The 15,953-nt window shown below is 37.0% G+C and overlaps 1 protein-coding gene across 1 annotated transcript; it reads right to left on the reverse strand.

The window, feature by feature from the left end:
* Positions 1-11,213: 11,213 nt before the first annotated feature.
* LOC125231251 lies at positions 11,214-15,377 on the reverse strand. The gene is made up of 3 exons (XM_048136686.1): positions 15,144-15,377; positions 12,781-12,952; positions 11,214-11,293 (listed from the first exon to the last, which is right to left on the reverse strand). The coding sequence occupies exons 1-3, from the start codon at positions 15,375-15,377 to the stop codon at positions 11,214-11,216; spliced, it is 486 nt and encodes a 161-aa protein (XP_047992643.1).
* Positions 15,378-15,953: the final 576 nt, after the last annotated feature.

The raw sequence follows: 15,953 nt of genomic DNA on the forward strand, positions 1-15,953 counted from the left end.
ATGTGCCGACGTCATACGTATTGGGGACAGCGTGTACTGGTTACCCGTTAATATTTGTAGAAAATTAAAACATGGTTTTAGAGAATCAAAATTTAAAAAGCAAGGTTTTAAGACTCGCTACTTCTTTCCGCACAGCCTAAAATCCATGAATCTTGTGCCTTAATCGAAGTCATCGATGTTTATTTTCTTTTTTCGTGGGACCTTGTTCTGTACTGGTGGCAGTTATGGAACGGCCTCCTTATTTCTATACATATTTTTCACGGCAGAGCTACAGACACCTTAAATTAGAACAAAAAATATATTAGGCTAAACGCGAAACCAACAAATTAATACAGGAGAACCGCACTATAAACTGTCAGTCCCGGACTTGTCAATAACCAATTTCAGAACATTGGTATCGAAATGCTGTCGAATCCTTCATCCTTTTTTGTTGTAAGTAATTTATCACGTTTAGTATAATTATTTTCACTTTTAATCATATTATTTTGGACAAAATTGCGATGAAACCGTTAGAAAATTTAAAATATTTGCTTCATGTTTACATCACTGACATTCGATGACTTTCGACAACGGGTGTCAAATAGTAATCCTTGCCAGTAAAAGTAATTAGTTCAGCTGAAATTCCGCAACGCGGCGAGGGTCAAATAAAAACTTGTCAGGCTATAAGTATGATGGAAAAAATTGTGCGTAAGAATATTGCAACTAGAGTCTTTACCTTACTTTCGTTAGCAATGTTCAACCTCCGCCCCACGTTGCAAAATGTATTATAAAATGCCTGGTTAGAATCTTTTATTACATTTATTGAGCGGGATAAATTGCTGCTGTTTACATTCACCAACAACCCTCCTCACAATATCGGAGGTTCATACATTTATTTTATGTGTCAATAATAATTACGTACTGCATAAAAATAAATATTCAGTTTGAGACTAGGATTCATTACAACTAAAACGACATCACGTATTCAGTGTTCAATCGGTACTTAATAAAGGCTTTACATTTCCGTATTAATATTATATTACGGAAAATAATGTTTAAGTAGTAATTCAATTATTTTACGTATCACAAGCGATGTGACGCTAATAGAATCTTGTTAATTGAAATAAAAGTTCTGTTTCAATTTTATTTTACAATCTAGTTTTATTTTACCTATTTTAGTAAATACCATATTATTAATATATGTGTAGACGGCCTTTTGGTATAATAATTACTGTACTGTACATACAAATTGTAATTTTTATAAGAGACATTTTTTTATTAGTATCCAAAAAAGAGGAAGTACGCAATTATATAAGTACACTTGTACAAAGGTTTTACATTATAAAATATCAGCACAATAAGAAGAACATAACAATTTAACATGGTAATTACATTTTAATAGCTGATATAGAACGAGTGTAACTTTATTTAAGCCAAAATGTTCCTGAACTTCCATAAAATTATGGACACCAAGAACGCGGCGGTGCATTACAGACAAAAATAACTCGAATCGGCCGATCAATTCGCCCCGTGCGTAGACATAAAGAAACGGATGAGGTCTATGACTATTCGGTCTGGTCTTATTGACTATTCTGTAATTTTATCTTTTGCTACACCTCAAGGGGTTTCATGTGCTGTACTGTATATTATGTATAGACTGTATAGTGTGCGAATGCTAATAAAGAAATGAAATGAAATGAAATGTAAAATGGGACAAAATATGACACAATGTTTTTTTTTTTCTTTTATACATGACGAGCCCATTATGTCACGTCCATAAATAATTGCCTGTTATAAAAATTACACCCTGCGTAATTCAATAGTAAGTATAGTATTAATATGAGATTTTCTCACTAATAAGCATTTTTAATCCGTGCCATTGCCATATAAATTCACTATTTATCGTTTTTATATGCTTGACGATAAGAAAAAGGAATATTGGGTCACTTTTTTTTCCTATTAGGATAGGAGAACCACTTGATAAGTTGTCATGACTTTGAGTGGACACTAAAGCAAAAGAAATAAAAAATAAAAAGAGTGTTTTGTACTTACTGAAAATACTCAGTTTATTGTCGTGATAGTAGTAGGACAGCAGTAATATGAAATATTTCAGCTTAAAAGTATAATGAAAAATGATATGATGACCTCGGAAGCGATGGAGATGGATTTCTGAATACCTTTGCTTGTTATGGACACTATATCGTCATGACCCGTAGATTCTAAACTGAGATTCAATACTTTGTTCTCGAAGTCTATTGTATCATTTTTCTTCTCAAATTTTTCCAATAATTCTGAAAATTGGATCGGGCCAGGTACAGAGTACTCGTCTGAAAGACTCTTCACATCTGGAAAAAATATTCAAAAACTTTTTTTTTAGGTAAATTTAGGTTCCAGTAGTCATCCTACTAGGAACCCAAAGTGATAGAAATAGATAAATATAGTTTCGCCGTTTTTAGGGTTCCGTAGTCTTATAGTCGCCATGTCTGTCTGTCCGTCCGTCCGTCCGTCCGTCCGTCCGTCCGTCCGTCCGTCCGCGGATAATCTCAGTAACCGTTAGCACTAGAAAGCTGAAATTTGGTACCAATATATGTATATCAATCACGCCAACAAAGTGCAAAAATAAAAATGGAAAAAAATGTTTTATTAGGGTACCCCCCTACATGTAAAGTGGGGCTGATATTTTTTTTCATTCCAACCCCAACGTGTGATATATTGTTGGATAGGTATTTAAAAATGAATAAGGGTTTACTAAGATTGTTTTTGATAATATTAATATTTTCGGAAATAATCGCTCCTAAAGGAAAAAAAGTGCGTCCCCCCCCTCTAACTTTTGAACCATACGTTTTAAAAATATGAAAAAAATCACAAAAGTAGAACTTCATAAAGACTTTCTAGGAAAATTGTTTTGAACTTGATAGGTTCAGTAGTTTTTGAGAAAATACGGAAAACTACGGAACCCTACACTGAGCGTGGCCCGACACGCTCTTGGCCGGTTTTTTTCCTAGATCGAAATTACCTGCTCCAATTGAACTGACGAATTTTGGATTATTTTCGGATCTAATGAACAATACACATATTTATACATGACGCATAGCACTTACGTGATATTTATTTGTTTTATGAGGGGTATAACAACAATGATCACATCTGTAACAATCGTCTTACTGTTGTTAGATCAAAATACAAAATACATGATCATACCTAAATCATAATAATAAATAAGGGCAGCATAGCAAGTACACGCATTTGAACATCTCACGTAGTCTAGTCGCATGCTACATTTTAAAATGTTTAAATCTCCAATGGGCAAATAGTTTTCACCAATATACGCAGAGTAGATCGCCCGAGGTGTGACACTATATTTCGAAATGCGTCATGATGGTGTGCACTGTGATCGCACTCTGTCCATCCGATGGGAACAAGGACCATTAATCCCAGTAAGTTCTTAAACTTCTTATTTTTTTTTAATTAGGCATAAGGCATTGCTGTACAAGATTGCCTAAAACCTAAAAGTGAGATCGGCAGTTTTAAATTCCGAAATAATCGGCTCCACGATATCGCTGCACGAGGCGGGCCGAGTAAGCTCTTTTCATTTTGTTTTCATGTCAAATATCATTATATATTAATTCTCTATGATACATTCAATATTTAGTTTCGCATTTCCTAAAGACTGTTCAATTGTCGTTTTGGGCCAAAATATCCGGTTGTCGTTTGGGGCCAAAGTATCCAACGGACAACGGAGTATATTATCATCTCTGCTACATATAAAACTGTAGTTCCTCTTTACTTAACTGTTAGTCTTCGCGCTTCGTTACATGAAGACCAAATTTAAGTGTGACAGTTTTGTTTATCTGTGCCTTAGAGCGTGAGTGGGTTAAATCTTTCCAATATATTTAAGATTAAAATCTTTTGCCGTAGAAAGAATTTCAAGTTTGATTATGTTTATTACGTAGCAGTGTTATCTTACGTAGCAATCTGCAAATATTGTGATTTGTGTAAGATTGTTATTGTTTATTAATATAATAATTATGTGTACTTAATAATATTTCTGCAACTTGTTTTGCTAACATCAGAATACGGCATAATGTATTTATACATAAGTTTGATAAAATATTTATAAAGCTTCGAAGTGTGTATACAATCTTGTTAATTCTAGACGACCGGTCTGGCTCAGTCGGTAGTGACCCTGCCTGCTGAGCCGCGGTCCTAGGTTCGAATCCCGTTAAGAGCATTTATTTGTGTGATGAGCACAGATATTTGTTCGTGAGTCATGGATGTTTTCTATGTATATAAGTATGTATTTATCTATTTAAGTATGTATATCGTCGCTTAGCACTATAGTACAAGCTTTGCTTAGTTTGGGCTAAGTTGATCTGTGTAAGGTGTCCCCAATATTTATTTATTATTTATTTATTTAATCTTTATTTCACAACATAATAAGGTACAACTGGCGGACTTAATGCCGCAAGGCATTCTCTACCAGTCAACCAATGGGCTAAACCAGAAAGATTAAGTAGGTCCAGTGTCTTAATAAAAAGAAGGATAATATTGGGTTGGCACAAAAGTAATGACACACTCTACAAAACTCTATACATTTCCTTTCTTAAGTTAATTGTTTGCGATAATATTCTAGTATGTTGTAGAACATTCTAGGTACTTCTAATGTGAGGGTATATAAAGCCGCCCTCGTGATTGGTTTAGTTAGATTGAAATAAAATGGACAAGCGACAAGTTCGAACACTTTACTTATACGAGTACTTGTTAGGCCCTAGTGCGCGGGCTGCGGCTGGCAATATCAACACCAGTCCAGATGGTTTGACCGTTTTAAATCAGGAGACAGGAGCCTTGAAAGTCAGTCACGCTCAGGGCGACCACCTGCATTCAATGATGACGATTTACGCCGCGTACTACAGTCGAATCCTGATGCTACTACTCGTGAATTAGCGGAAGTACTTAACTGCAGTCACCACGCTGTGGAATACCATCTGCATGAGCTTGGGTATCGAAAAGTTTTGGCTCGATGGGTACCGCACATCCTTACCGACGCCAGTCGTGCAGTCCGTGTCGCCATCTGTCAATCACTTTTGCTGCGACCCCGACGTAAAGAGTTTTTGACTGATCTGGTTACGGGAGATGAATCATGGATTTATTATGAGAACGATACACGTCGTGCTTTTTGGCTGCCTCGAGAAGAAACGCCACCAACTCAACCGAAGCTGAGTCAAAAGAACCGCTTAAAAGTTTTGCTTTGTTGTTTCTGGGACTCGCAAGGCATGCTGTTTCATCATTTCATGAACTATTACACAATGAAACTGTAAACGCTAACAAATATTCAACACAGCTCACCGAACTATCTTCTGCTATCAAGAAAAAACGACGAAGACGAGCCACTGTAATTTTACTACATGATAACGCTCGACCTCATGTCGCATCTACCGTTCGCCAACAGCTGCAGAACTTGGGCTGGGCGACGATACCCCACCCACCTTATTCTCCAGACCTCGCACCATCAGACTTTCATTTGTTTAGAGCCCTGAAACGACATTGGCGGGGTAAACAATTCAATGATTTCCATGATGTACAGGTGGAGTTGAACAACTTTTTCGAGGCACAGCCATCAGAGTTGTGGGCGAAAGGCATCCAAACTTTGCCGGATCGTTGGCAAGAAGTCATAGATGCTAATGGTGATTACATCATCGACTAAGCTTTTTGTATTGTAATAATAATAAAAAATATAAAACGTAAACCAAGTGTCTCATTACTTTTGTGCCAACCCAATATTAAGAAAAAAAAAACCGCCTTCCGTTGGGGTTCTGGTGATAAATACTTTCAAATGTTGGATTATGTTATCAATTCATCTGTATATGTTTTAATGTTTGTTATTCGATATCTCCGTCATTTCTGAACCAATTTTGAGATTTGGATGATTCTGAAGTACTTACAGATGAGAATGATTATCAGAACGGAACTCTAACCAGGGGCGGCTCACTCTTCATCAGCAGTTCCACTGCACCAAATGTCACTGTTCTGGACGTAAGTGCATGCTATTCTTATAAAAATACCAAAGTCACTATAAGTGTGCCGTTCAGATTTGAGGAGTTCCGTTCTGACCATCATCAGCAGTTCCACTGCTTCAAATGTCACTGTTCTGGACGTAAGTGCATGCTGTTCTTATAAAAATACCAAAGTCACTATAAGTGTGCCGTTCAGATTTGAGGAGTTCCATTCTGACCATCATCAGGAGTTCCACTGCACCAAATGTCACTTTTCTGGACGTAAGTGCATGCTGTTCTTACAAAAATACCAAAGTCACTATAAGTGTGCCGTTCAGATTTGAGGAGTTCCGTTCTGACCATCATCAGCAGTTCCACTGCACCAAATGTCACTGTTCTGGACGTAAGTGCATGCTGTTCTTATAAAAATACCAAAGTCACTATAAGTGTGCCGTTCAGATTTGAGGAGTTCCATTCTGACCATCATCAGGAATTCCACTGCACTAAATGTCACTGTTCCGTACGTAAATGCATGCTGTTTTTTTAAAAACACAAAAATCACCATATGTAGGCCTTTCAGATTTGAGGAATTCCCTCGATTTCTCCAGGATCCCATCATCAGAACTGGGTTCTGAGAAAAATGGGACCAATATGTATACATATACATTTAATAAAAAAAAATTTTCAAAATCGGTCCAGTAACGACGGAGATATCGAGGAACATTAAAAAAAAATACAGACGAATTGAGAACCCCTTCCCTTGAGATTTGGAAGGCGGTTAAAAAAACCGTTGGATTATGTAGAAATGTGTAGGTGTTTTTTAAAACTGCTTTTAAGTTTTAATGTAAATCTTTGATTATTTGATGGAAACACAAATTAATATACGTGTACCATTACGGTTTGAGGAGTTTCCTCATTCCTCATAAATCCGATATCCGATTATAAGAAATCGAGCTTGACAAAATTTGCCATGAAAACTCAATATGTAAGCATAACAAAGAGAACAAATCTCCTAACAAATAAGTGTCACTTAAATGCATGTTGTTCTTATAATAATACGAAAGTCACTATAAGTGTGCCGTTCAGATTTGAGGAGTTCCGTTCAGGGTACGTAGCCGAATAGCACAAACGCACACGAAACGCTCACGAAACGAAACGCTCGTAGATATCTATCTCTATCGCTCGTGCGTATTGGCGCGACAGAGCCAGACTACCTTTCGCGGCGTTTCGTTTTCGTTTCGCGTCGCAGAAATGCCATTCGGCTACGGCACCTGATCATCATCAGAAGTTCCACGGCACCAAATGTCACTGTTCTGAAAGTAAACGCAAGCTGTTCTTATAAAAATACCAAAGTCATTATAAGCAAGCCGTTAAGATTTAAGGAGTTCCATTTTGATCTTCATCAGCAGTTCCACTGCACCAAATGTCACTGTTCTGGACGTAAGTGCATGCTGTTTTTATAAAAATACCAAAGTCACTATAAGTGTGACGTTCAGATTTGAGGAGTTCCGTTCTGACCATCATCAGCGGTTCCACTGCACCAAATGTCACTGTACCCTACGTGCAGTGTAAATGCATGCTGTTCTTATAAAAACACAAAAATCACCATTTGTATGCCTTTCAGATTTGAGGAGTTCCCTCGATTTCTCCAGGAACCCATCATCAGAACTGGGTTCTGATAGAAAAAGGGAACAATCTGTATGCATATATAAATACATTCGATCAAAAAAAATCAAAATCGGTCCAGTAACGACGGAGATATCGTGGAACAAACATAAATAAAAAAAAAACATACAGACGAATTGAGAACCACCTTCCTTGAGATTTGGGGCGGCGGTTAAAAAAAACTGTAACCTAACTAAACTATGAATAAATGAATATAAACTGTACGTATTCAAGATACATACGTAATAAAAATACATAAATACGTAATAAAAATAAACATACATATATAATTTACATTACGTTGAAACTATAACAGGCATGTGACGTCATGGCACTAAACTCCATTCATCGTCGTCAATCAACATCATATCTGCCCTTATCGCCCACTGCTGAGCATAGGCCTCTCTTCTAGTCGCCTAATCTCCCGATCCTGAGCTAGAATCTACATTTGTGACCCGCAATTTTCTGAATATCGTCGACCTTGGTGATTTTGTATATGTTCTAGCTAAACTTTTTGCAAATGACTTTATAATGCTTGTTATTCGAAATATTAAAGTTGAGACACTCCTTATGGGGATAAAGAGTGTCTCAACTTTAATATTGTACTTCTGAGAACATACAAATTATCAAAATCCTAATAATTGTGGGGTATATGGGTAGGGTACATGAGAGGGACAGCGAGGGATGAGTTTAGGTACTACGTCACATACGGAAAAATAAAACTTATCAGTGATTATCAATTTATCACTTTCAATCCCCTTCTCAGAGTATCAAGAGAAAACCAGAAATTAAACAATGTAAGTTATTCAAAATAAAAAAAATCTTTATTTACTTAATTTCTAAAACGTAAAAAAGAACAACCCAAATGATAATGGAATCACACTGTCTATAAACATATTTATAGGTAGGAACCCAAACTTCTAGTAAACAATTTAAAAAAAGTTCTCGACTACCACTTTTTACTTGCAAAGGCACACTCAATCCAAACTTAATATACAGGGTGTCCCATAAATGACACGTCACAGTGACGCTGGAGGTAGACCAGCCCGAGAGGGTTCCAACAAACCTTAACATGATCCCAGTAAAGTTGCACCGTTTTCAAGTTATTGGCGATTTAAGTTTTTTCGTGAACCGTTTTCAAAGCCATTGTTTTTTACATTTCACATCGGTATTCGATGAAACGTCTTTGTTGTTATACTTATTAACTAATTTACGGTGCCGTACACATAAAAAACTCATTTCGAGGGCTTTCTGATTGCACACTGAGTCTAAGAATGTTGAAAACGGTCAAAATTCACGAAAAAACTTAAATCGCCAATAACTTGAAAACGCGCGGTGCAACTTTTACTGGGGTCATGTTAGGTTGGTTGGAACCCTCTCGGGCTGGTCTACCTCCAGTGTCACTGTGACGTGTCATTTATGGGACACCCTGTATATTACATAGTAAAGATGTCCGTCGTCCGTCCAGAGAACTATCAAAATGTCTGCTGTTCTGAAGTAATTTGAATTTTTATTTTGGTAAACGTTTTTTTTGCATTGCATTTATCTTGGCAAGTTTTGATGTTTGGGTAGCCAGAGCCTGTAGAAAATTTGACGAGGTATTTGCTGCATTTGAGTTGGTTGAGGAGTTGTTTAATTTCAAATGATATTTCTGAGATAAGACGTTAAAATCCGCGAGATCGTCGTCTTTCTTTGTCTTCTTGATGCATCATCCGCCTACATTTTAATGATTAACAAAATCAAATACATAAGTATAATTTTACTAAATATTTAGCATTTTTTAACTATAGATAGTTGCAACGATTTTAAATGTTTTTCCTGCGAGTCCGTTAAACATGCAAATTGTTGTCGACAGCTGATGATGATGTCAAGCGCTGAAATAAACAAAACAGTCGAAATGAATTCATACTAATCCATACTAATATTATAAAAGGGAAAGTGTGTGTGTCTGTTTGTTTGTCCGTCCTTCACGGCAAAACGGAGCGACGAATTGTCGTGATTTTTAAGTGGATGTAGTTGAAGGGATGGAGAGTGACATAGGCTACTTTTTGTCCCTTTCTAACGCGAGTATTTTATAAAATCGTCACATTTAAATTTAATTTAATGAAGGGGGTGCCAAATATCTTCGATTACAAGTTGCAATAGGCCGGATAAAGTGCAGTTGAGTTAAAAAGTTGTGATAATGATAAACTATGCACAAGAGTTTTAATTTCGTCGCTTAACTTCAATCTCGGTTAAATCCATTCTGCTATAAGGTTGATTATCTTTCAGATAATAACAGTTTTTTTTAATATATATAATCAACTTTAAGAATGGATTTACCCAGGTTTGTAGTTAAGCGACACGATTATATAAAAAATCCTTCTTAAAATTGGTAATATCATGGGAATGTATCGATTACTTTCTTATTTAATACAAGTATAAACACTGTTTTTTAGCATCCACTTACTTCAAGTAAAAATTAAATTTATACTCACGTCTGGTTAAACATCAAGCGCAGTATAGTATTGTCATTTGGTGCAATAGTGGTAGTGGTGCTGATGCCACTGTGTTCCGCCGACGATATCAGGTACCTGGTGGTCCAGTACGTGCCGAAGGCCAGCAAACCGGTCAGAATCAGACTGAAAACAGGCCACAATCCAGAAAGATCGAAAAAGAAATTTCAGACACAGATAGAAAAAAACTCGAACAGTTCCTTGCTACAATTTTGTCTACGCGTATATACTTTGAGTTACAACACCCAAGTTTAGGGGAAGATTGTAGGTACCCAATATTCCATAGAATGCCTATGTAACCAGCGTAGGTATGGCGTTAACTTTGTCAAAAATATCTAAATCATTAGGAATACAACTATTATTTAAAAAAAAGTTTATCTAATGAAAACTTACAATCCTATCGCCATTTTAGCTAACTGCTCCTCTCTTGAATTCGTCAGTGAATTGAAATGCTAATACACTCATTGAAAGTTTATATAATACTGCGTGTATTTAAGGTAACGACCCACTAAGAGAGTTGATATTGCAAAGATATTTAATAGGATCACTCACCAATTAGCTCGTGGTGAAATGGCCTCAATCTTCGTCCTAGATCACCATTGGTAAAGAGGGTGACAACGCCTAACGTTAAGCCAAAAGTAATCTAAACCATCATCAAAATACAGAATAAGAAAGAAGGTAACAACGCGTGTGTGCTATAACCACCTTAGATACCCTCATATACGCAAGTTTGGGAACAAATATAATATATCCATACTAATATTATAAATGGGAAAGTGTGTGTGTCTGTTTGTATGTCCGTCTTTCCCGGCAAAACGGAGCAACGAATTATCGTGATATTTTACGTGGAGATAATTGAAGGGATGGAGAGTGACATAGGATACTTTTTGTGTCCCTAAAATAGGGGGTGAAAGTTTGTACGCATTCCACGATTTTCTAATTTAACGCGAGCGAAGCCGCAGGCAATAGCTAGTATTCTATAAATATATCACACTACTATAAAAACGACCTCCAATGGTAAAGACGAGATTCGAACCGGCATCTTTAGCAATCCGCCATGGTCCATACCACAGAATACATATTAGTACAAGTATCCATACTCTGTGTCTATAGCAGAATCTATGAGCTCCAAGCTAACTTTCTCTTCCAGTGGATTACTGCCTAAATGTATACAATATATTACTGTGTTGATTATACACCGGCGTGTATTTAACAAATATGAGTAACATCTGTCAAACAATACGATGAGTAACTTATATCGCAGTTAGTATCGGAGGTAGGAACAACTGCGTTTCATAAATCTCTAATTAATTCAAATTAGATTATTTTGGAACAAAATCCCAGCCAACTATAAACCGTCTAAAATAATAAGTTTTAATAACTATAAACATGGTGGAATAAGGTTTGCTTTTTTAGATTTTGGATGTAAACTCGACTACAGCACGTCCGAATTAAAATTTGTTCAAATCATGATGAAAGTTGCCGTTTCACGGTTCAAAAAGTACCTTAATGTGAATTGATGGTATTCAAATGTTATAAAAAATGGTAATCACTTGGCCATAGTTTTATGGCAATGAACATTTTGAATCGTTAGTTGTTCCTGTTAAAATTGATGGTAAGTTTCTTTTACATCGAGTGGGTCAACAATCTAAGGCAAAATTACATACCTAGATGGATGTTATTCATAGTACCTATGTGTCAACAATTAGTTCATTTTTCATGCTATTTCGTCAATATTAGCACCATTAAATAATACTCACATTGTAAAAAATTACTATTTCGGGTTCCCACAATTATTCACATCATTATCATCATCAGCCCGTTGCATTTTCATCAGTTTTATGTATCCAGGCCTGCCCTTTTATGCAGGTCATCCTGCCATCTGGCCAAAGAGCGACTCACACTACGTTTGCCCGAACGAGGTCTCCACTCCAGAAAACGCTTACTCCAGCGGTTATCAGATCTGGCCAGTCCATTGCCACTTCGACCAGTGGGTTGAAGTGGGTTGGAATTTAGTGAATTTGCAGAGCTATATCGTTCACTTTAGTTCTCTGGCGGATCAATTCAGAGAAACTGAAAGTTGAAGAACTTTGCGCGACTTTAAACTTAGGTACATGGATTAGCTCCACAATCAGTGTCCACGTATCAGCGCCATACATCATTACAGGAAGGACGCATTTCTGAAATACTTTCGTCTTCAGATTCCGTGGTATATCCGACGAAAATATTCTGTGGGCCTAGTGAAAAAGGGTTATAACTCAAATTGACTCGGTGAAAAAGGGCACAAGTCCCACCTCGGACTTGTGACCTTTTTCACCGAGTCAATTAGAGTTTATACCCTTTTTCACTAGGCCCACAGATATGTGGTATAACTTCCTAAACGCTGCCCAATCCAACTGATTCCTCCTATCGGCTTCCTTTGCACTCTACAGTAGGTATATGAATTTACAATTGGGAATGTTGGTTCCCGATTCCTTTTTAAACCATTACCGAACTGGATAGATATTTATCATTAAAATAGAAAATGAAAATAAAAAGAAAATAGATGAATAGTCATATAATTAAGAAACTTCAACTTAACTCAAACGGAATAAAATATTAAGGAAATAAGGCAATGATTACTAAGTTAATAATACAGGTCAACCCACCAAGAATACACACCACTCCAATGCAAAAATAGGACATATTAAAAGTCCGCGAAAGCATAACGTGCTGTGAAGTTCTTCTCATCGCATTCATCACGCGGTCCATGCTGCCATTTGTGTTTATATCTCTACGTATTGCTAGTTCTTGACTCCGAATCTTTAATTCGTAGACAATCTACAAATATTTTATTTTTTATTTATTTACAATTAATTATACACATCACCACTTACAGCCTAGACCAACACGTGATGAAAATGTGTAACATAATAAATTACCTAGCCAATAACTGTTGATCAAAGTCTAAGGGGCCACAAAATTATATTCAAATGTAGGAATCTCTATCGCACGGTATAAAAGCCAAACCAAATCAATCAATCTTGATTGAACATTGTGTCTTAGTCTTACCAATTGTTGGATACCCTAGAAATAAACCTATGTAACAACAAAGCACCCAGTAAGAATTGTATTCTCATATAACTACTGAGAACTCTAGGGATTCCAGCCAGCGTATCATGCTGCCAATTTTATCACTTATCCACGTGGATAAGACATCTGTCACTGTCACACTGACATACTTGCTAAAGCGTGACGGATGCTTTATCCACGTGGATAAGTGATAAAATTGGCAGCATGATACGCCGGCTGGGATTACTTGCCAAAGAAGACCCTAGGCTCTCATGGGGCGTATCAAATTACCGGGATAACGCTAGAAAGAAGAACGTTTATTGTAGATATCTAAAAACTGAACCCCTCGCTAGAAAAGTACAACCGATTCTACCCTAAACCGACGTCAAAATCGGTATGTAAGTTCTTACGAGTACTATTATTTCTTCTGTTATCGGGGACGAAGATTGTCATCATAAATGATACATGAAATACAATATTATTATATTGTTGCGCGCGTGTAACCTTTTTAGATTGCAATCGTTTATATTAAGTAGTTAGTCGCTTATTACCAGAAGCAGCCGTACTACGGTACCACATGCAGGTAGGTATATAAATATAAATAGTCGTACTACGTATGACATATGGATTATTGGGAGAGTTTTGATGAAAAACTCAGTCTTACCACAGTATAATAAAGAGTACTATCGTACAGTATGGCCACTCCCGCTCCCCGCTGAAAGTGCCGCCCACCCCCTCTCGGTTACCTCATAGTTACCGCCTGTCAAAAACGCGAACAGTAGACCTGTCATATTGCACTCATACAAGCATTGTACGCGTTCACCTAGACGACCTTAGAATGTGTGTTAGGAACGCGCCTCTTTCATATACACGGTGTTTCCGGTATCACTCAAAACCTCAGACACCCCAACTGATTTTTATTTTTTTAAACTCATCTAGAGTATTCATCTTTTAATCTGATCGTTACTTTTTTTTAATTGAATTTTTAATTTTCTGTTCAGCTCTACTTGACTTTTAGCTCTACACTCAATAAAATAATTGCTAACTACCATCATAAACCATAAGACTATTTATTTGTGTACGTTACTGCAACGACATAAGGCAGCGTTCCCACTTATGCGTCGCGTGTCTCGGGGCGCGCAAAGGGCGTCCGCGCCACGCCACCTGAGTGTAATTCAAAAAGCGTCTCCTCAGTACATTTTGTATAGGAAGGACGTAAGGCGCGCCGCCAAGCGGCGCGGCGCGCGCCCCGCCGCCGCCACGCCACCTGGGGCGCGTCTTACGTCTTTCCTATACAAAATGTACTGAGGAGACGTTTTTTGAATTACACTTAAGCGGCGTGGCGCGGACGCCCCTTGCGCGCCCCGAGACACGCGACGCATAAGTGGGAACGCTGCCTAAGGTTTACCAATAGACAGCTAAGATGTCACTGTAAAACACTTTAAAGCTTTGTCACAGTAAACTTCAAATTGGACAGGTTATCGCAGTAAGCAAATAAACTCAATATTCAAAATGACAAGGTTGTAATTAGGTACGAGTTCAATTTGTTATGACTTATGATAAACATTAAGATTAAACTGACAAACAACGTCAAACTAGTAGCGGAAAAAATAATCGTCCAAGTAACCGGCCAGTATTAATACCCCTAAATACTGAAAAAAGGTAAACAACCTCTAGCAATGCGATATACACAATGTTGTATTACGAGTACAATAGAATGGGCACGTAAAAAATAACTAATAATACTAATTTAAATAAAAATATTACCCCCATCAAGATATAGCTCAATCGATTCTACTCTCGATTCTGAACAAACTGTTTTCAGGTTTTTAGTGTTAAGTGAAACACGGTGTATTTGATCGCCAGTGTCCGAGGTGTGGTCTTACATACTTACTAATTAAGTACTAATTACATAGATGTACTAGAAATGTGTATTATATGAATTATAAGGGCTACTCACCAACATTACACCAGTTAATAAAAATAACAAGATTCCAGACACCACGAAAAAGCCATGTATCAATTTCGGCAAATTGTCATCTGTTAATTCTGATATAATAAGTCCTAGGGTGATGATAGTCTGACTCCATATCGTCCCTCCGACTAGTGTTTGTTCATCTCTGTACCGAGGTCTCAGCTTCGTTGACTTTTCGGCTCCAATCCAAATACCACATGCAGCTACCGCTAGTAACATAGTAAATAATTTGATGATAATATAGCGTTTGTCTGACATTTTGAATCTGACAACTGACAAGCAGTACCATAGAAAGTAGAGGTTACCATCTAAACAGGTAATATTTTAAAGTTATACAAATATGTACATATTTTACATAAATACTTATTTATACACACGCCTGTTTGCAAGGGGTAGGCACTAGGCAGATCATGGATTTCCATTTGCTAAATACTAATCCTAACAAACCACCTTCGCCTTTGTACTTCGCATCTCAACGTATGTTATTTTTATTATGTTTTTGTACAATAAAGAGTTACTACTACTACTACTACTACTACTACTACTACCTACTACTACTACTACTACTACTACTACCTACTATAAGTACTACTACTACCACTATCGCTTCACTAGCTTTTTTAACGTTCCAAATACGACGAGTAGAGGTTTCGTCTACTTCATGACCTTTTTACAATATAATTTCCCCTCTTTTATTGAGACAAGTTCGCTTATGCCTCCCACTTCGAACTGATCCTTCCATTATTTTTTTATACAATCTTTATACATTTTCTCTATTCCACCCTCATGCCCAAA

The sequence above is a fragment of the Leguminivora glycinivorella genome, chromosome 1 (genome assembly GCF_023078275.1).
Source record: "Leguminivora glycinivorella isolate SPB_JAAS2020 chromosome 1, LegGlyc_1.1, whole genome shotgun sequence".
NCBI lineage: Eukaryota > Metazoa > Arthropoda > Insecta > Lepidoptera > Tortricidae > Leguminivora > Leguminivora glycinivorella.